General features: G+C 43.2%; 1 protein-coding gene across 1 annotated transcript in view; it reads right to left on the reverse strand.

The window, feature by feature from the left end:
• The window catches only part of hnf1a (HNF1 homeobox a), a 207,410-nt gene that overhangs the window by 61,146 nt on the left and 125,290 nt on the right, over positions 1-20,974 (reverse strand). The window contains exons 6-7 of the mRNA XM_043715931.1: positions 10,742-10,943; positions 4,986-5,177 (exon numbers count right to left, since the gene is read on the reverse strand). Coding sequence (XP_043571866.1) covers positions 4,986-5,177; positions 10,742-10,943 — 394 coding nt within the window. The remainder of the gene's footprint in view (positions 1-4,985; positions 5,178-10,741; positions 10,944-20,974) is intronic.

Raw genomic sequence — 20,974 nt, forward strand, 5'->3', positions numbered from 1 at the left:
GAAGGCTGTGGAGGTCAAGTCCCAGAATTTGCTTAAGGAATAGATGTTGAGGGGTCAGGGGAGGGCAGGAGTGTGGCATTGATTTAGAGGATCAGCCATAATCATAATGAATGGCAGAGTGGGCTCCATCAGCCAAATGGGCTACCTGCTCCTATTTTATAAGTTTCTAAGACCTCTTCTACTAACAGCCACTGATCGTCTCTTAAATTACATACATACATAAGGTGAAGGAGGGCAAAATGTAAAAGGAATTTCTCAACTAAACTTGAATTCTATTGAAGCCTAATCTTACCTGGGCTGCACCTAATCTAACATATTTACTATGTAAAGATACCTGGACACACAGATGTTCTGTTGTAACATTATGCTCAGACTGGATGAGCAGTCTCGAATTATATGGGGAGTGTACAGTGTTGAAAAGAGAGAAGAGTAGAACATATTTACACAGGCCAATAGGGATAGTGTGTGATCACATCAAATACCACAGTAACCAATGGAAACAAAACTCATACAGTGAATGCCCCAACTTGCTGCTTTAATCTGGCCCGGTACCATCTTAATTCCAGTTCAGACCCAAAGCAAAACTGACCTTGGAATCCACATAACTTCCACACCAAGGGTGAAGAAGTCGTCATAACAGTTGGATCCATCAATTCCCTCCCGGAATTTCACACTGATTCTCCAACTCCATTACCAGTCAGCAAGGTCTCTCACCAAACTCAAATAACAGGAATAGGCTTCAGCCTATATATAGATGGGTGCAATCGTATGAGGTTTAGAGGGGATTTGAGGAAATATATTTTTACCCAAAAGATGGTGGGCATCTGGAACTCACTGCCTGAAAGTGTGGTAGAGACAGGAACCATCACAACATTTATTTAGATGACCACTTGAAATACATCAGCAGACAAGCCTGCTGGCCAAATGCTGCAAAATGGGATTTGAAGAGATGGATGTTTGATGACTAGCGTGGACATGATGGGCCAAAAGGCCTCTTTTTGTGCTGTGAAAATTCTATGACAATTGTCACCTCAAAGTAGACAGCTACCCGCAAACCAAAGGCATTTGCGATACTCTTAACAACTAAGATATGTAAGAGTAGGGTGAGCAGAGGGGGCGGTGGGAAAGACATCTCACAGTTATCAGACAATTCACCAGAAGCACCAAGAGCCCTGGGTCTGATCAGAACATTCTCTCGAATACAGGCAGCCAGGCTGCGTAGTTTGCTTGCTAACTAAAGCATGATAAAGTATGCACCATTCTGTAATAAAGCACAGTTGGCTCTCAATTTGTGCTGATGTTGGGGTAACAAGGTTTGAGCAATAGCTTTTTTTTGAAATGATGTATTGCTGGGGAAAAAAAATTACATTTTGTTGAAGCTTGTTGTCAGGCACCCATCAGGACAATTCACAAGAAATACCAACGTTGAAAGGAAAACCAATAATTATACTGTATGTGGATTCTGATTGGTAAGACACGGGTAGAATGCACAAGTTAATGATACATGACAGTTAACTGATAGGCTTTTTTTCCGTAAATTTATAAGCAGGCAGGTTGACTTTGGTGAAGGTACTGCCCTGAGAAATTAACCAGCTGATGGCTATCATCTATATTGCTGAATTTAAATAGAAGAAGTGTATGTACACATTCCTTTTATCTGCAAAGGACAGGGCCCTGAATATTAATATACATAAGTTTCCTCACTGTGAGACTGACTGAAAATCCTAAACTGGTTGTCAGCATATTTCTTTGCACATTTAGTTCTTTACAGGATGTTGCCCGGGTATGGAAGGTTTGAGTTATAGAGAAAGGCTGGATAGCCTGGGGCTTTTTTCACTGGAGCGTAGGAGGTTGAGAGGTGACCTGATAGAAATTTACAAAATAATGAGAGTATAGATAGAGTTTATGGTAGTTATCGTTTCCTTTGGATGGGGGATTTCAAGATTAGGGGGTACATTTTTAAGGTGAGAGGAGAGAGACTTTAAGAAGACACGAGGGGCAATTTATTTTAGACAGAGAGTGGTTCGCATGTGGAATAAACTTCCTGAGGAAGTGGTGGATGCGGGTACAATTACTGTGTTTAAAGGACATTTGGATAGATATATGAATAGGAAAGGTTTGGAGGGATATGGGCCAGGAGCAGGCAGGTGGGATATGTTTTTGGTTTGGGATTATGTCCGGCATAGACTGGTTGGACCAAAGGGTCTGTTTCCGTGCTGTATGACTCTATGACTATGACTGTACTATCAAATGACCTTGGGGATGAAAAGATATTGATACTGCCTGACCAATACATATGAATATACAAAATAAGAGAAAAAAAAGACCATTCAATAACATACATGTCTCAAATTTCACATTTGCATTGAGCTCAATAACCTTTCATTTCCCTGCCTAACAAGAACCCATCCAGCTCAGCCTCAGAAATATTCAATGACTTTGTTTTCATTGCCCTCTGAGGCAGAGTTCCAGGGTCACACACATCACTGTGAGAAATAATTTTTCCTTACCTTTGTCCTAAAAGTGCTTCCCCTCATTTTAAAACAATCACCCCTAGTTCTGGACACTTCCACAAGAGGACACATCCTCCTCATTTCACCAGGTCAAGATCATTCAAGATCTTGTACACTTCAATCAAGTCATCCCTTTCTTTTCTCAACTCCAATAGAAACAAGGTCAGCCCATTCAGCCTGTGCAGAGGGCCCTACGCTGTGGCCAGCCTTATCTCTTTGTTTGATTGTTTTGGTTGACATTTGTAACATGATGCAAATAAGAAACAGAATTTCTGACCAAAATGGGTTGGCCCATAGATGGCACTTCCACTCTCGTTATATGGCAATGGGTTTCTGCTCTGTCACAGGGACTGACCACATAAGCCATGCTATTACAACATCAACTCAATGCCACAGACAGTAGACTGCACTGTATGATTCTATGATTCCAAAATCAAGGCATTTTGGGTATGTATGGCTCAGGGTAAAGTGACAAGGAAAAGGAGTGTCAAGTAGAGGGGAGTGTTGCCGAGTGAGGAGAGGGAAATGGAGACTAAACAACTGCAGTGGAACTGCAGCACCAACTCTGTGTTCAAAAACAAAACTTCCGACTTTGAAATTTCACGCATCTGCAATGATTCCTCCAATATAAAGGTCAAGAATGGAGGCTGATTGGATCCCATGACTAGTTTGTGGGTTAGAATGACACCAGTAATGCAGGTTCAATTCCCAATCTGGCTGAGGTAGACTTCCTGCTTCCTCGTGTGACCCCTGGCAGTAGGAAGCAGAGGATAACTGTCATTGAAACGAGACAGCTCAGAATGAAGCATCAGCAGAGAAGGTGCCAAAGATAGCAAATGAACTTAGCAATGCTGGATTCACGGACTGTTGAAGATATAAAATTCACAAAACTGTTCTGAGTTGATAGTTTCACTGTGAGGAAGTTAGGGTTAGGGTTAGCGTTAGGGTCAACTGTTGTTGGCTTTCTGGGCAGGCATGTATGCAGTCACCTAAACTGACAGGCCCATTGACTGCTTGAGAAGAACCCAAGGATTGTTGTTACTGGATGGAATAAGAACAGAAGATTCTGGAAACACTCAGCAAATCTGGTAGCAGCCGTGGAGAGTGGAACAGTTAACTGGCAGTGCTTTACCAAGAGTCTAGAGAATCATTGAGATGCAGTGGCAGGGGTTTGGCTGGTGAAGTGGAGGGAGAAGATATGGTGATAGAACCTGATACCTCTGTACCATTGTGGAATATTCGCAATGACAGGTACAGCAGTGGCAGAGCTGCCTGTTGACAGGACATGGGCATCCAATTGGTCACCTCTGTCCCCAACTGGGATGTGGTGGGGAACCACATTGACTTGCCAATGTGTTAGACCTGGCGGCAGGGAGAGGCGTCTTAATAGCCGCACCATGGTGCACAAAGGGGCCCTACAGTGGCAATGGTCAGCCCCATGGCTGAGGTGGTACTGCTGGACTGGAGGGATGAGCCGTCTCCAATTGTCAAAGCTTGCCATAATCTGTGTGAAGGGAACTGTCTTGCCCTTTGAGGCCATGGAGGTGCTCCCTTCTTCTTACCACTGGGCTTCTCTCCCCGGATGGCACTACTGAAATGTCATCTTCTTGACGTGACTGGCAGCTCTGTGAGGGAGAGCTCAACACGAGGATGGTGCTTCCAATAGCAGCCATTGATACTATCCCACCTGGGATCATGCTGACCAAATGCTCATTTGGTACGAATGGTGGAACAACTCAGAATTTGGGAAAACACAACCAATGTTTCAGCACACAAGTTGGCCCTTCGGCTCATCAACTCTGCACAACAAACTGTCTATTCTAATCCCATTTTCCAGCACTTGGCCCATAGCCTGTACGTGTTGACATCTTAAGAGCACATTGAAGAAGTATTTCAATGTTATGAGGGTTTCTGTCTCTAACACCCTTACAGATTCCCTTGGGTGAAAAAGGTTTTCCTCACATCTCCTCCAAGCCTTCTGCCCCTTACTTTAAATCTATGTTCCCTCTAGTCATTGATCCCGCCACCAAGTGGGAAAAGCTCTGATAACTTTTTATCAGGAAGTGCTCAGCGAAGCCGGCATTTTCTGTTTTATAGAATTATAGAGTTCTACAGTACAGAAAGAGGCCATTCTTTGTGACTTCAGACTTCCAGCATCAAAGGTATTTTGTATCATTCCGGCTGGCTGATATCTTTGCCAGGGAATTCATTTCCACAGGAATTGGACGTTCCACACTTTTTTTTTGTCTGTGGTTGAAGAAAAACTGGTCTCTTGTATGTGTGGTGGTGGTGGGAGGAACAGTTCCCTTCCCTTGTTCCTAACGTGTTCAGCAGTTACAGCTAATCTCATCAAAGGACTCAGCATACCTCCCCAGCCAGGGGTTGAATTCTAAACTGTTTAAGGCGAGATTTGTGCTGAACACAGAGTTCCACGAGGTCACTTTTTGAAACCGTAAGGTAGGAGTGTCTCACCGTGTGGGTTTTGAAGCTGGGCCATTGTAGCCATGAATGAACTCTGAGCCATGTGACCCTGGACCTGATGCATGATTGGCTGCTGGTGGTGGGCATGCAGTTGCTGTGGAAACTGTACGGGCTGAAGGGTCGTCAGGCTCCCTCCCACGCTGTTGATGACCGGAACGTTTTGAGCTTGAGTCGTAGCAAGGCCTGGAAGCACAGAAACAAGTATTTGTCTTTGTATTTTTATTGGCGCACTCTGTGTAGTCAAAACCACAAGACACATTAAACAGTTCAAACACAACACACACTGTGGGCCAATAGAAGTTTTTTTTGTACGGGAATTAAGGATCATATAAGTTTAGGAGTGACTCCTGTCCACTTCCAGCACAACACTGCACTGTAATCCTCCATCTCAGTCTCCTGAGAAAAAAATTTGCATTTCTATAGTGCCTTTCATGATCTCAAGATATCTCACCAAGTATTTTACAGCCAACTAGATACTTTTGTAACGTAGTCGCCACTGCAAAGGTAGGAGGTGCAGCATCCAGTCTGCATTCATGGATGCTGCAAACAGTGTGACAATGGCCAGATAATCTTTTCAGCGGTGGTTGAGGGATAAATATCAATCCTGCCCTTTGTCGAACGATGGGATAGGGTCTTGAACGTCCATCTGGGAGGGCAGACAAATGCAGGAAAGACAGCACCTCCCAGCAGTGCAGTGCTCACTTCATACAGCTGTATGTTACTACACTGCATGCTCAGGTCTCTCTGGAGTGGGTTTTGAAGCCTCGAAGTCAAACATGTCAGTAATAGCTGACACCAGTCTGGGAACGGCCACAAGAAAATGTGGATGCATCAACTTAATCAATCCTGCTTGATTTGTGAATCCAAAATATCCCTGCCCTCTTGCTTTTGTTCATGACGCTTTGCCTTCACTACTCAATCTGAAAGTCTATTCCATCACTTTATCTCACCTATTGTAATGGGAAAGGTCCTCACACCAGTTCCACTTTTACTAGTTTCAGCCTCGATCAGAGCAAACGTAAAATACAGCTGACATCAGAATCCTGAACTACAATCAGCAAGTGCTTAATCACCAGTTATTGACTTGAAGTGTTAACCCAGTTTTCTATCTCCATGGATTCTATCTGCCTGTTTAGTCACTTCTAACATTTATTGTGTTTTTTAAAAAAAATTGTATCCCATGTTCTGCTCTTGTGATTTAACTTAGAATAGTATTCTGGATTTACTTCATTTTCATAACAGACATCATACTCGTGAGGTTATAAGAGACAGAATGAAAAACACAGAGAACGCTGGAGAAACTCAGCAGGTCTGGCAGCATCTGTAAAGAGAGAAACAGAATTAATGTTTTGAGTCTAGGATGCCTTTGTCAAAATGGTTTTGAAGAACATTCAAGCCAGACTTGAAACATTAACTCTGTTTCTCTGTCCACAGAGGTATTTTAATCATTCTGTTCAGATTTGGTGCCCCAGTGGGTGGCTCAGTTGTTAGCACTGCTGCCTCATAGTGCCAGGGTCCCAGGTTCAATTCCAGCCTCGGGCGACTGGCTGTGTGGAGTTTGCACATTCTCCCCGTGTCTGCGTGGGTTTCCTCCGGGTGCTCCGGTTTCCTCCCACATTCCAAAGACGTGCAGGCCAGGTGAATTGGCCAGGCTAAATTGCCCATAGTTGTTAGGAACATTAGTCAGAGGGTGGGTTACTCTTCGGAGGGTCGGTATAGAAGGGCCTGTTTCCACACTGTAGGGAATCTAATCATGTTACTTACATCCCTCTGAAACAGGTGGGACTGGAACCAAGGCCTTTGGGCTCAGAGGTAAGGACACTACCGCTGTGCCACAAAACCCCCTTTTCAAAGAAGAGCATGAATGGAGTTAAGTATTTCACATTTAGGGACTTTGCAGAGGTCAGCACCTCCAAAGTGCAACGGGATAGTCTCATCCTGGGAAAACCTCCTTCGTGATCATTGCTAGGTTAGTATTCGGACACTGCCAGACCTGCTGAGTTTCAGATTTCCAGGATCCACAGCATTTTCCCTTTGTAAGAAAACTGGGTTGCGCAGGATGACAACAGCATTTTTTTTAGATTCCCTGCAGTGTGGAAACAGGCCATTCAGCCTAACAAGTCCACACCAACCCTCCGAAGAGTAACCCACCCAGACCCATTTCCCTACATTTATCCCTGACTACTGCACCTAACACTACAGGCAATTTAACATGGCCAATTCACCTAACCTACACATCTTTGGACTGTGGGAAGAAACCCACGCAGACATGGGGAGAACGTGCAAACTCCACACAAACAGTCACCCACGGCCAGAATCAAACCCGGGTTCCTGGCGCTGTGAGGTAGCAGTGCTAACCACTGAGCCACAGTGCCGCCCGAACAGAGCTCCCTCTGTTCTTTTGACATTTGGGTGTTTCATGACTACTTGCTATTTACAACTTCAATTAAAATCTCAGTTCAAACAAACTCGGGAGCCCTGAATTGGGATTCCCTCCAGGAATTCTTGTTGGACCACGTTGCCCTGGTGCCCAAAAACAGGTTTATTTCCATCTGCTGTAAGCATTGTCCCAGGCTCGTGTCCGGATTACATCAACCTTTTGAACAGGTAGTGCTGGCTAAACTTGGCATGAGCTGCAGAGATGGTTGTCCTGCTGATAAAAACTTATAAATGGAATTCATCTGAACTTGGGTTTTAAAGATTTCCATTGATGGGACTGTGAACATTTTCTGTGACATTTATTGAAATGAATTGAATTGAATTAGCTTTACTGCCACACGTACTCACATGAGTACAGTGAACAGTTTACAAGTCACCACTTGCAGCCCTATCTTAGGTACAAGGTACCTTGGTACACATTCTTCAATATGTAGTCCTTGGGAAGAAAGGTTGCACTGACTTGGAAACCAGTGAGAGTTGTAGATGTTGTTTGCCATCTTTTCATTGCCAGAGGGCACCAAGTACTTGTTTCTCTCAATTCCCATCAGTCCATTCCATATTTTATAAATTAGAATAGGTGCAAATGTGACCTTCTGAGGCCAGACCAGTAAACAAAAGGCAGCAAGACTCATCATCTGATCATACTAGAGCTCCATTTTAAAGAATACAGGACCAGCGCGTCTCTGATGTGAGTATTACTGGTTTTCTCCTTTGGGTGTGGAGGACAGCACTCCCACCAGCTCTTATCCAGGACACACAGGTCAGTGGGTTTGGAAGGTTCTCCAATCAGAGATCACTTCTCTCCTGCATTTGGTGCTGAGGTGCTCACTGTGATTGAAGGAGCAGCAAATAGTGAAGATGCCTCACATCTCCTGAGCTTCCATAGAGTCCATTCTCTCTACAGCTTTGGCAGCACAGTCCCTCTGTCTCTGAATCTTTGTATCTCTGCTGATCCCCTCTCTGTCTCTGTCTTCTCTCTGTCTCTGTCTTCTCTCTCTCTGTCTTCTCTCTCTCTCTCTCTCTCTCTGTTTGTCTCTGGTATGTTTGACTCTGTTTGTTTGCCTCTCTGATCTGTCTCTCACTTTCTCTTTCTGTCTCTCTCTTGTCATTCTCTCTTTGTCTCTCTCTCTCTCTCTCTGTCTCTCTCCCTCACTCTCACGCTCTGTCTGTCTCTTTCTATCTGTCTCTCTCTCTATCTCTCTTTCGCTCTCTCTCTCTCTCTCTCTACCTGTCTGTCTGTCTCTCTCTCTCTCTTTCTCTCTCTCTCTTTCTGTCTGACTCTCTGTCTCTCCCTTTCCATGTTGTGGGATTTTCCTATGAGCAGACTGCCTCCATTACAATAGCGACTACACATTTGCTATAAAGCACATTGAGAAATGCTGAGATCATGGGTAGATATAAATGCAAGCTCTTTCTTTCAGAATTCTTACTTCAGATCAATTTACTAGAATACATCCAGGAGGACAGGTAACAATTAAACCAGAAACCGTTGTCCCTTTTAAGAGAATGCCCTATACCCTCCAACATATTAAACAATAAGGATAGGGCAAGGCAGTGGGATTTTATTTACATTTCTCCAGCAAAGAGTCAACATAGTCACAATAGGCTGAGTGGCCTCATTTAATGTTGTAGTCTTTGATCATATGATTAGCAATGGTGGCTCACAGCCCCAGGGACCTGGGTTCAATTCCAGCCTTGGGAGTTTAAGTGTCTGCATGGGTTTGCTCTAGTTTCCTCCCACAGTCCAATGATGTGTAGATTAAGTGAATTGGCCATGCTAAATTGCCCATAGTATTCAGGGATGTGCAGACGAGGTGTATTAGTCAGGGATAAATGTAGAGTAAGAGGGTAAGGAAGTGGGTTACTCTTCAGAGGGTCGGTGTGGCCTCGTTGTGCCAAATGGCCTGTTTCCACACCGTAGGGATTCTATTCTATTCCAAAGTTAAAAATCACACAAGACCAGGTTAAAGTCCAACAGGTTTAATTGGAAGTACACTAGCTTTCGGAGTGATGCTCCTTCATTAGGTGGTAGTGGAGGGCTCAATCCTAACACACAGAATTTATAGCAAAAATTTACAGTGTGATGTAACTGAAATTATACATTGAAAAATTGATTGTCTGTTAAGCCTTTCATCTGTTAGAATACCGTGATAGTTTCACTTCTTTCATGTGTAAATCACAAAATCTTTTTTAAAAAGAAGTTGCATTCTCGGGTTAGCTGTGAATAATGGTGATAGCTAGACAATATGTTGAAGGTGTTAGCCCCCTGTGTTCTCTGTCTATGCCATGATGCTTAGATTGATTCTAATCTAAAAAGTGAGATAACGGAGTTTTACATGAATTCATGCAGTTTTTGAGCAAAGTACAGTGTAACCCTGCAAGGACAAATTCATCCCACAAAATATATGTGTGCATATGGGTCTTTGTCCATCTGTGTGTATGTTTCTGTCTGGGTTGGGGTTGTGAGTGTGAGAAAGTGTACGTGTGTGTGTGTGTAGTGAGTGCAGAGTGTCTTAAGTCTGTGAGGGGGTGCATGTGTGAGTGTGGGAGTGTGTGTCTGTAAGGGTGTGTGTGGGTGTCTGTGTGCGCGTCTGTGTATATGTGTGTCCGTTAGTATGTGTGTATAGGAGTGCCTGTGTTTGTGAGAGATTGTGTGTGTGTGTGTGTGTAGGAGTGTCTGTGTGTGTGTATAGAGCAATGGTGGTCACCTGTAATGTGATATGAACCCAAGGTCTTGGTTGAGGCCTTCCCTAGGGGTACTGAACTTAGCTATCAGCCTCTGCTCAGCCACTTTTCACTGCTGCCTGTCCCGAAGTCCGCCTTGGAGGATGGTCACACGAAGGTCTGAGGCTGAATATCCTGGACTACTGAAGTGTTCCCCAACTGGGAGGGAACCCTCCTGTCTGTTGATTGTTGTGTGGTGCCCATTCATCTGTTGTTGTAGCCTTTGCTCGGTTTCCCCAATGTACCATGATTCTATTCCAGCCACTGTATTTACCAAATTGAGATGTTTTCTGCTTTTTAATTAATTGGTATTTGTTCTTTGAATAGCATGTTAACATCATCTGCATGTGATAGTCAATCAAATAGATGCTGAGGATTTTATGGTATATTTACATTAGAGCCCTGAGTTCTCTTAGTATCTTATCTCACATTTCCTCCCTCAGAAAACATTGTAAAAACAGATTAATTAGTTATGGAATTGACTGCTGGTGGGATCACATCCCACACAACATCAGGCTTCAGATGTGGAAGTGTGTGTGATGTGTTCAGAGGTGCTTATTGCAGCAATGTGAAGGACTACTCACCGATGACCAAAGCAGAAGCTCCCCCATTGGTGAGTGCGGGTGACAGGCAGGTTGACTCACTCGGTGCAATGGCCATGACGCTTGGTAAGGAAGCCATGATGAGGTTCTGGGTCTGCTGAGCTACAGCGTGTGGGTTGTGGGGTAAACTGTGAAGCGCAGTCAGTGTACTGACCGGGGGAAGGGTTCCTCCTGATGCAGCTATCTGTGAAACAAAACACACCAAGTTAAAACAGGAGAGACAAAACCTGCAATGCCCACAGCATTCTGTAGTCTGCTACTATGCATTAGAGGGCACATTGGAACCTTAGCTTGGCCTTAGACCAATTTCCGACTTAAATCTCAACAGGACGCAGGATTCAAACCATTACACTAAGCCACTTCTGGTGCAGGATTTGTGAGTGAGCAGACAAAAGGTATGGAAAATATGTGCAGGAGTAGGCCATTCGGCCCCTTGAGCCTGCCACACTGTTCAATATGATCATGGCTAAGCATGCCATTTCAGTATCCTACCCTCACTTTCTTCCCATACCCCTTGATCCCTTTAGCCACCAGGATCACATGCAGCTCCCTCTTGAACATATCTAACAAACTGGCCCCAACAGCTTCCTGTGGGAGAGAATCCTACAGTTCACATCTCCCTGAATGAAGAAACTCTTCCTCATCTCAGTCCTGAACGGCTTATCCTTGTATTCTAGACTGTGACCCCTAGTTCTTGACCTCCCCAACATCGGGAACATTCTTCCCACATCTAAGCTGTCCAGTCCCAACAGGATTTTCCATGTTTCGATATGACATGACCCCTCATTTGTCTAAATTCCAGTGAGTACACGTGTGGTAGGAGGTAATGGGTTGCCACTTTTTGATGGGTCGAAAGCCAGGTGACAATGTGGTGCTTTCTCGGGATGGTCTCAAGTTGACTGTATCCCATCTTGGAGATGGCACATAGGTGTCAGGAAGCTTGGTGTAAGGATGGCCTCATCCTCATGCAGAAACCTCCCAATCAATGGTTTGGACTGAGAGTCAGAGAATGGAATACTGGCACTGGATAAAGGCATCACGGCAGCAGTCAGGATGAGTGACACTTGTCTATGTCAGTTGCTGGGTATCATCACGCAGTTGCCACTGCTGCTATGGGAGTAAAGTCCAATGTTTGTGTATTCTCCAGCCCTAGTACTGAAACACATTCGGGACATGGACTGCAAGTGAGCTTTTCAGCTGTGAAGAGAGACTAGAGAGATGGGTTGTTTTCCTCAGAGCAGGGAAGGCTGAGGTGAGGGTGGCAAAGTTATGAGCTACATTAGATAGGAACTCCTCCCCTTAGGAAAAAGAGTACGGCCAATGAAACCTTGTACCTTGGGGCAGCCTGGAATCCTGGCTAAATCCAGAATCCTGCCTTCAATCTGAAAGGAGATGAAATTAGCTCTGGGCAAGAGTAAATCCTTCACCGGCTTGATATGGCTGTGGATAACCAACTTTGCACAGGGGGAGAGGGTCAGATTAAAGTCATTTAACTGCCTTGCCTTCAGTCCATAAGCAAAGTGTCTGATATCCATACACTGAGGTGTATTTCCAAATCATTTGTCAAGTTGGTTAGAAAGAAGAGACTCTTGCAGCAAGTTTTCTCTTAGGTTTAAACAGTAGTACTATTCATTGGCAGTCATGTCTGAGGTGGGCTTCTGAATCTCACACAGATGCTCTCTGACACACACTCTCTCTGACACACACATTCTCTCTCACACACACACTTGCGCACGCACGCACACTCTCTCAGACACACACACACATGCACTCACACAGATGCTCTCTGACACACGCTCTCTCTGACACACACATTCTCTACACACAAACACACACACTCACTCTCATGCACACACACACTCACAAACAGACACACTCACTCTCACGCATGCATACACTCACACACGCACCAATTTTTACAGCTACAAATATTAAAAATCATAAGTTAATACCTTAATTCCCAAAGGGTACTACTTTAAAAATGAGGTAAAGAGAAAACTGGGAACGAGATACCGACATCAGTAGTAGAGAAAATGTTAGCATCCTTTATAAAAAGCTTACTAGCAGAGCACTTGGAAAACAGAGAGTGACTCAGATAGAATCAGCATTGATTTCAGAAAGGTCGAATGGCCTATTTTGTGTGTGGAATAAGATGACTACATTTTGAAATCAGCTAGTGACAGAAAATGGACCTGCATGCACAGCAACAACCCATTGCTCCCTCTCTTTCTTTCTTTTCCAGTCCTCTCAGAAGAGTGTGAGAGTTAAAAATCCACCTTCACCACTCAAGGAGTGTTCCAGAAGACAGCTATCTTAGAATGTACTGCATTGCCTGAAGCAAAGGGAATTCCGCAAACTACAGCTATCTCAGGTAGACAGCCAAGCATCAGGTGCTTGTGTGTGTTCAGAATAACTTCAGACAGACAACAAAATTTGGCACAATCCGTGGCAAGCCTTTTGTCTTCGTGAGTTCAACTCTCACTTAGTGTGGTCAGCCCCAGATCTGATATTTTTTCTCTCCAATTGACAAAGTTCCCCTTTTTTTTATAGTCTAAGAATAAGAGTAAGCCATTCAGGATTGAGATGAGGAAGACTTTCATCACACAGAGAGTTGTGAATTCAACATCAGAGAAAGCTGTTGGGGCAAGTTTGTTAGATTTATTCAAGAGAGAGCTGGATGTGGCCCTTGTGGATAAAGGAATCAAGGGGTACGGAGAAATGCAGGGATAGGATTCTGAAATAGCATGATCAGCCATGATCATACTGAATGGTGGAGCAGGCTCAAAGGGGCCAAATGGCCTATTTCTGCACGTATTTTCTATGAATCTTAAGAATAACTGCTGATGGAAGGATGGTCCAATGATTGTTATTGGCAGTAGCATTTTCAAAAGTACATCAGTGACTGCACTCCCTACACAACGAATTGTCTCTGAAGAACGTTGGAAAGTCAAGAGTTTGTGAAAGGTCCTTTATAGATCCTAGCCTCTCTTAATCTTGTATCTCTACATGCAGAACAATATCCCAAAATAATAGGCTATGAGGTAAGATCAGAACCTCAAATAGGAATCTTCAGAATTAGTTTCTGAGTCAGTTTCTCAGCTGTGTTGACCTGTCTGTGTTTGCCTTTGAGGACCTGATTATAGTGGAACCAACCAGCCAGACATCACTCCTAGTTGCGAGCTGTAATGGGCTTTGCTGAAAACCACCCAACAACACGATGGATGTACCTATGCAGCATGGATGGAGCACAGGAAGACTGCTGAACACCAACTTCTCCAGGGCAATTAGAAATTAGAAATTTAATATTAGTCTTACAGGTTGTTTAAAGGTGGAAGGGTCTGAAAGGGTTAGTACTGAGGAATGTCTTAATCATGATAATGTCATAGATCTATGGGCAGAGCAGCTTAGGCTCTCAGGGGAAGACATCACATCCATCCCCATAGCCTCTGTAACAATGCCTAACAGTTCAATGTAACCTGCATCAAGTTGCAACTACTTCTTGTTCAATACATGAGCATTTTCCAGTTAGACGAGAAAGTAGTTTCCTCTACTGCACTAGTCCAGGCAGGCCCTGTACTCAGCTACACTTAAAGCGGATGGTGGCAGCCATCCACTACATGGTGAGGTACAGACTCAGTTTAGTTGCAAACACAATATTGCCAGCAACATCTGCATCACAGAAATGAATTTTTAAAAAAGGGCATCAGGGGGAGAGAACAAGGTAGCAGCAATGATCTTGCTGTTGAAAACTCCATCAATGCTCATGATAGAGTCATTGAATCATACAGCATGGAAACAGACCCTTCGGTCCAACCAGTCCATACTGGACATAATCCCAAACTAAACCAGTCCCATCAGCCTACTCCTGGCCCATATCCCTCCAAACCTCCTATTCCTGTACTTATCCAAATGTCTTTTAAATTTTGTAACTGTGCCCATCCACCACTTCTTCAGGACGTTCATTCCACACACACAAGCCACTCTCTTTATAACAAATTTGCCTCTCCTGTCTTTTTTAAATCTCCTCTCTCCTTAAAAATGTGCCATTAACCCAATCTATACCCCTCACAATTTTATAAACTTCTATCAGGTCACCTCTCAACCTCCTATGCTCCAGTAAAAAATGTCCCAGCCTATCAAGCCTTTCTTTATAACTCAAACTTTCCATTTCTGGCAACATCCTGGTAAATCTCTCCTGAACCCTCTCCAGCTTATCAATATCCTTTCTACAACAGGGCGACCAGAACTGGACACAGTACTCCAGAAGAGGCCTCACAAATGTTCAGTACAACCTCAATTTGGCCTCACAGTTCAAAATGGCCACTTTGGAGTGAGACAAAGAAATTGGTAGCTGGTACCTCAAAAGGAAGATGGAGAAAAGGAAGGTGCAGGCAGGAGAACAGACGGACGTCTAAACTCCCTATTGGGTTGTATCAGCTTTTGTTCAACTGAGTTGTCATAATGCATAATTGAAATAGCCATAAAACAAAGAGCATTTTACTTAATAGCCTTTAATTTTAGGAGATCTGTTTTATGAAGTGTAAAAACAGTTGATGAAGCCTTCAGTTAATGAATCAAATAATATAAAATAATGCTTCCAAAGCACTTTACTCAGGCAAGGCAATTGCCCATATAACTACACTCAGGGAATGATTACTACATTTGGAGAGAATTGTTCAGCCCTAACAGAAAAATAACGTCGTAATTGGTGTTTAATGAATCAGGCCTGTTCTGCTGGGCCCCTGCTGTCTCCACTCATCTCCCTGACAACTTTACATTCAGCTGAACAAATATGGAAAAGATAAGACTTGTTTACAGCTAAAAGTGTTATTCTTCTCAATTGAGCATCACATTCTAGTCTAAGTGTTTTGTTCTGACGCTTAATTGGGCCTATTGCCTTGTTGAGAATTTTGAACATTGCAGTGTGGCTTACAACACAAACAAACTCACATGTTTCAAATTAGATTTTATTCTCTGTTCTGGGAAACTCTGGCTTATGTTACAAAGCAGTTCACTGGCATTGACTGTCCTTAGATAATTCACCCAAGCTGCTGTTCTTACATGACACCACGTCTTTTTAAAGTATGACCTTAAACAGGAGCTCTATTGCCCCTTGATGCTGGGCAAAAGACAGCCCACGGAGCTCAGACAAATCATAGAATTCTTCCTGGGTTCCAGGCCAATATATAGCACTCAATCAATATCGCTAAATTGATTACCTGCTCATTGCCATGTTACAATTTGTATGCTCCATTTGTATGTTTTCCTGCAATATGTGGAGGTGCTCATGTTGGACTAGGATAGACATTGTTAAAAATCACACAACACCAGGTTATAGTCCAACAGGTTTATTTGGAAGTACAAGCTTTCAGAGCGCTGCTCCTTCAGGTAGCTAGTGGGGCAGGATCATCGGACACAGAATTTATAATAAAAGATCAAAGTGTCATACAACTGATACAATGTATCGAACAAACCGAGATTGCTGTTAAGTCTTTAATCATTAAGAATGGGGATGCGAATTAATATATAAAACCCAGAACTTCTTTCAAGTCTCAGTCCCGAGATAACTTAAGGTTTTATTAAAAAAAAGGTGACATCTCAGCTCAGACAATGCATTAAAAGTGTGAGATTATAGTCTGTCTGTATTCCAACCTTGAGTCAGACTGGTTCTATTTCCAATGTAGGAATTCATAAAATATCACACGGACTGACTGCCTGCAGACTGTGTGCTTTTGAACAAAATAGAATGTACCTGCAAATGCAAATCTGTAAATGCAAATTCACTCCACAGACATGTGTGTGTGTGTGTGCGTGTGTGTGCGCGTGTGTGCGCGTGTGTGTATACAAGAGAGGGTCTGTTTGAGTGTGATCGTGTGTAAGAGTCTGTGCGTGTGTGAGTGTATAGTGTAGTGGGGTCACCTGTAGTGTGACATGAACCCAAGGTCCCAGTTGAGGCCATCCTCATGGGTACCGAACTTGGCTATCAGCCTCTGCTCAGACACTCTACATTGTTGCATATCCCAAAGTCCGCCTTGGAGGATGGTCAAACAAAGACGCAAAGCCAAAGGTTGGGATACAGACAGACTCTAACCTCTCACCTTTAATGCACTGTCTGAGCTGAGATGTCACTTTTTTTTATAAAACCTTAAGTTATCTTGGGACTGTGACTTGAAAGAAGTTCTGGGATTTACATATTAATGAATCGAAATCTGCATCGCCATTCTAGTGATTAAATCTAGGTTTGTCTACTACATTGCATCAGTTGTATGACACATTGATCTTTTACTATAAAGTCTGTGTTCTATGATCCCGCCCCACTAACTACCTGATGAAGGAGCAGCGCTCTGAAAGCTTGTACTTCCAAATAAACCTGTTAGGCTATAACCTGGTGTTGTATTCTTTCAATATGGCAGTGAGTTTTTAAAAATGTATTTGTGATCGGCCAGCATTTATTGCCCATCCCTAGTTGCTCTCAGAAGTTGGAGATGAGCTGCCTTCTTGAAGGCAGTCACTGCAGTCCACCTGCTGTGAGTCGACCCACAATGCACTTAGGGAGAGAATTCCAGGATTTTGGCCCAGCGATAGTGAAGGAGTGCTGATATATTTCCAAGTCAGGATGGTGAGTGGTTTGGAGGGGACCCAAAGATGGTGGTGTTCCCATGCATCGGCTGCCATACAGTCACAGAGTCAAAGAGATGTTGAGGCCAAAAACAGACCATTCGGTCCAACTCGTCCATGCCGACCAGATATCCTCTATTAAAATAGTCCCATTTTTCAGCACTAGGCCCATGTCCCTCTAAATCCTTCCTATTCACATTTGCCTTTTAAATACCGTAATTGTACTGGCTCCCACTACTTCCACTGGCAGCTAATTCCATACACACTTCACCTTCTGTGTGAAAAAGTTGCCCCTCAGGTCTCTTTTATATCTTTCCCCTCTCACCCTAAACCTATGGCCTCTAGATCTGGACTCCCTGACCCCAGGGAAAAGACTTTGTCTATTTATCCGTTCCATGCCCCTCATGATTTTATAAATGTCTAAGGTCACCCCTTAGCCTCCGATGCTCCAGGGAAAACAGCCCCAGCCTATTCAGCCTCTCCCTATAGTTCAAACCTTCCAACCCTGGCAACATCCTTGTAAATATTTTCTGGACCGTTTCAAGTTTAGCATCATTTTTCCTATAACAGGGAGACCAGAATTGAATACACTATTTCAGAAGTGGCCGAGCCAATGTCCTGTACAGCCGCAACATGACCTCTCAACTCCTATACTCGATGCTCTGACCAATAAAGGCAACCCTTGTCCTTCTAGATGGAAGTGGTTGTGGGTTTGGAAGGTGCTGTCTGAGGATCTGGGTGAATTTCAATGTACTTCGGAAGTGGGTTTTTTTCAATAGATATTTTTATTGAAAATTTAACATGTTTTTACAAGTTTACAAAATATTTTAAAAAAAACAAGTATTAACATTGATATACAATTAAATCTTAAATAAATAATAACCAAAATTTAACAAAAGAAAGAAAAAAAAACAAAACTCAACAAACCTACAACTAACCAGAGTGCATAATTAAGTCTCTTACATTATTCAAATAAGAGAAAAAAAACGATGGATAACACAGAAATTGGGATACATGATTGGAATGTATTAACATCAAATGTAACAAAACCCATATTCATGTGGGATTCCTACCCCAAGGGGCCCCGGACCAGGCAGGTTCGTCATCTCAATTAAATAAAAGCCCTTGTTAGGATGGCCGAGATATCTGTATTTATATAATTCAAGAAGGGCTGCCATATTTTATGGAATAATTCGGTCTTTTGGTGCACCATATTTGTAAGTAAGTCAAGGGGAATACATTCCATAATTAATCTGTGCCAATTTGAAAGTCCAGGGGGCCCTCAGCCACCCAGTTTACCAAAATATTTTTCCTTGCACAGAAAGAGAGAATAGAAAATAATCTCTTCCCATGCATATCCAGGGAGGGTAAGTTCGAAAAGCCCAAAAGGAGAGATACAAGGTCCACTCTAATTTCCGTTCCTAAGATTTCTGTCAGAGCACTTGCTACTTTAGTCCAATATCTACGGATCTTATGACAGGTCCATAAGCAATGTACAAGAGTGCCCACCTCTATTTTACATTTGAGACACATTGGAGATGCTCCTGCCTTAAATTTTGCCAATCGATCCGGTGCTATATGGGCCCTATGAAGTATCTTCAGCTGAATAGCCTGAGTTCTGTTGCAGATGGTGATTCTTCTGCCATTTTCTCAAATGTCATTCCCAAATGTTTCTATAGAGATTTCTAGTCCCAAATCCTGATCCCATGTTTTAAGCAGATTGTCCATATCTCCCGATACTTCATCATGTAATAAATGATAAATAGTACTGACGGAAGATACCCCGATTGGCCATAGCACTCCACATTCTCTATCTGATTTATAAAGACTATCTAATAACATAGTCTTCTTCTGTATGTAATCTCGAATTTGGAAGTATCAAAAGAGGTCTCAATTAGGTAATCCAAATTTCTGACGCAACTGTTCAAAAGACATCAGGACCCCTTCTTTAAACAGATCCCCTAAACATGAGATACCTCTGGATCTCCAGAGTTTGAAAGTGGCATCTGTAAGCCCCGGTTGAAATCCCCATGCTCCCACTATCGGTGCATAGTGGGATGTTTTATGTGAGTTGCCCTCATTTTGACGCATTATATTCCAAGCTTTAATTGTAATTAGTATTATAGGGTTTTTACAGTGATCCGTAATGATTTTCCTCTTGTCTGAAAATAAAAGGTTAATAAGTGGGCATTTTACTTGAGAAGCCTCGCTGTCCAGCCAGATTGATTGTGGGTCAGACAAGACCCAATCAGCTATGTAACTTATTAGGGAACTTAACTGATATTTCCTAAAATCTGGGAAATCCAATCCTCCCCTTGCCTGTGGAAGCTGTAGCTTCTTCAGCTTAATGAGGGGTCGTCTATGATTCCAGATAAAGGAACCCAACCAGCCATATAATTTATGTAATGCCAGCCTCGGAAGCATTCTCATAGGGTATAGGAGATGGGGCAGGACATTAATTTTAATTAGTGCTATTCTACCTAGCCAGGAAATTGGAAGGTCTCCCCATCGCTGGAGGTCCTGCCTTATCCTTTCCAGTAAATGCACAAAGTTAGCCTTGTATAACTGATCAAATACTGGGGCAATAAAAATGCCTAAATACAAAAAACCCTCCAGGGACCACCGAAAGGGAAAGTGGGATCCGTCCAATAAGTGGGATATACTAGCAAGACCACCCATTGGCATAGCCTCCGATTTTGAGAAATTAATTTTATAGCCTGAGAATGCACTAAATATATTAATAACTTGGATTAAGCGAGGCACAGACATCGGGATTACTGAGGAATAGGAGAACATCATCTGCATAAAGGGTAATTTTATGTTGACCTGTACCAATCCTCGGGGCTGTTATATTAGAGGCAGCCCGTTAGTTTCTGCTAGTGGCTTAATTGTTAGCGTAAATAGCAATGGCGAGAGAGGACATCCCTGACAACAGCCCCTAATCCATTGGTAATCACAACTGCCTTGGGATCGCTATACAGTGTTGAGACCCATTTGGTAAACACCTTTCCAAAGCCAAACCTTTCCAATATGTAAAACAAATATGACCATTCAACTCTGTCGAATGCCTTTTCCGCGTCTAATGAGACTACTACTCCTGGTATCTTTCCCTGATGGCAGGCTTGAATCATATTCAAAACTCTTCTAACATTATTGGATGATCTACGGCCCTTAATAAACCCTGTCTGATCCTCCTTTATGATATGTGAAAATACCCTTTCTAGCCTCAATGCTAACGTTTTAGAGAGGATTTTAAAATCTACATTTAGCAAGGATATTGTTGTGGTTCTGTTCGCCGAGCTGGAAGTTTTTGTTGCAAACGTTTCGTCCCCTGGCTAGGTGACATCATCAGTGCTTGGGAGCCTCCTGCGAAGCGCTTCTTTGATGTTTCCTCCGGTGTTTATAGTGGTCTGTCCCTGCCACTTCCGGTTGTCAGTTTCAGCTGTCCGCTGTAGTGGTTGGTATATTGGGTACAGGTCGATGTGTTTGTTGATGGAGTTTGTGGATGAATGCCATGCCTCTAGGAATTCCCTGGCTGTCCTCTGTCTGGCTTGCCCTATGATAGTAGTGTTGTCCCAGTCGAATTCATGTTGCTAG

This window comes from Chiloscyllium plagiosum, chromosome 25, assembly GCF_004010195.1.
Source record: "Chiloscyllium plagiosum isolate BGI_BamShark_2017 chromosome 25, ASM401019v2, whole genome shotgun sequence".
In the NCBI taxonomy this organism is placed as follows: domain Eukaryota; kingdom Metazoa; phylum Chordata; class Chondrichthyes; order Orectolobiformes; family Hemiscylliidae; genus Chiloscyllium; species Chiloscyllium plagiosum.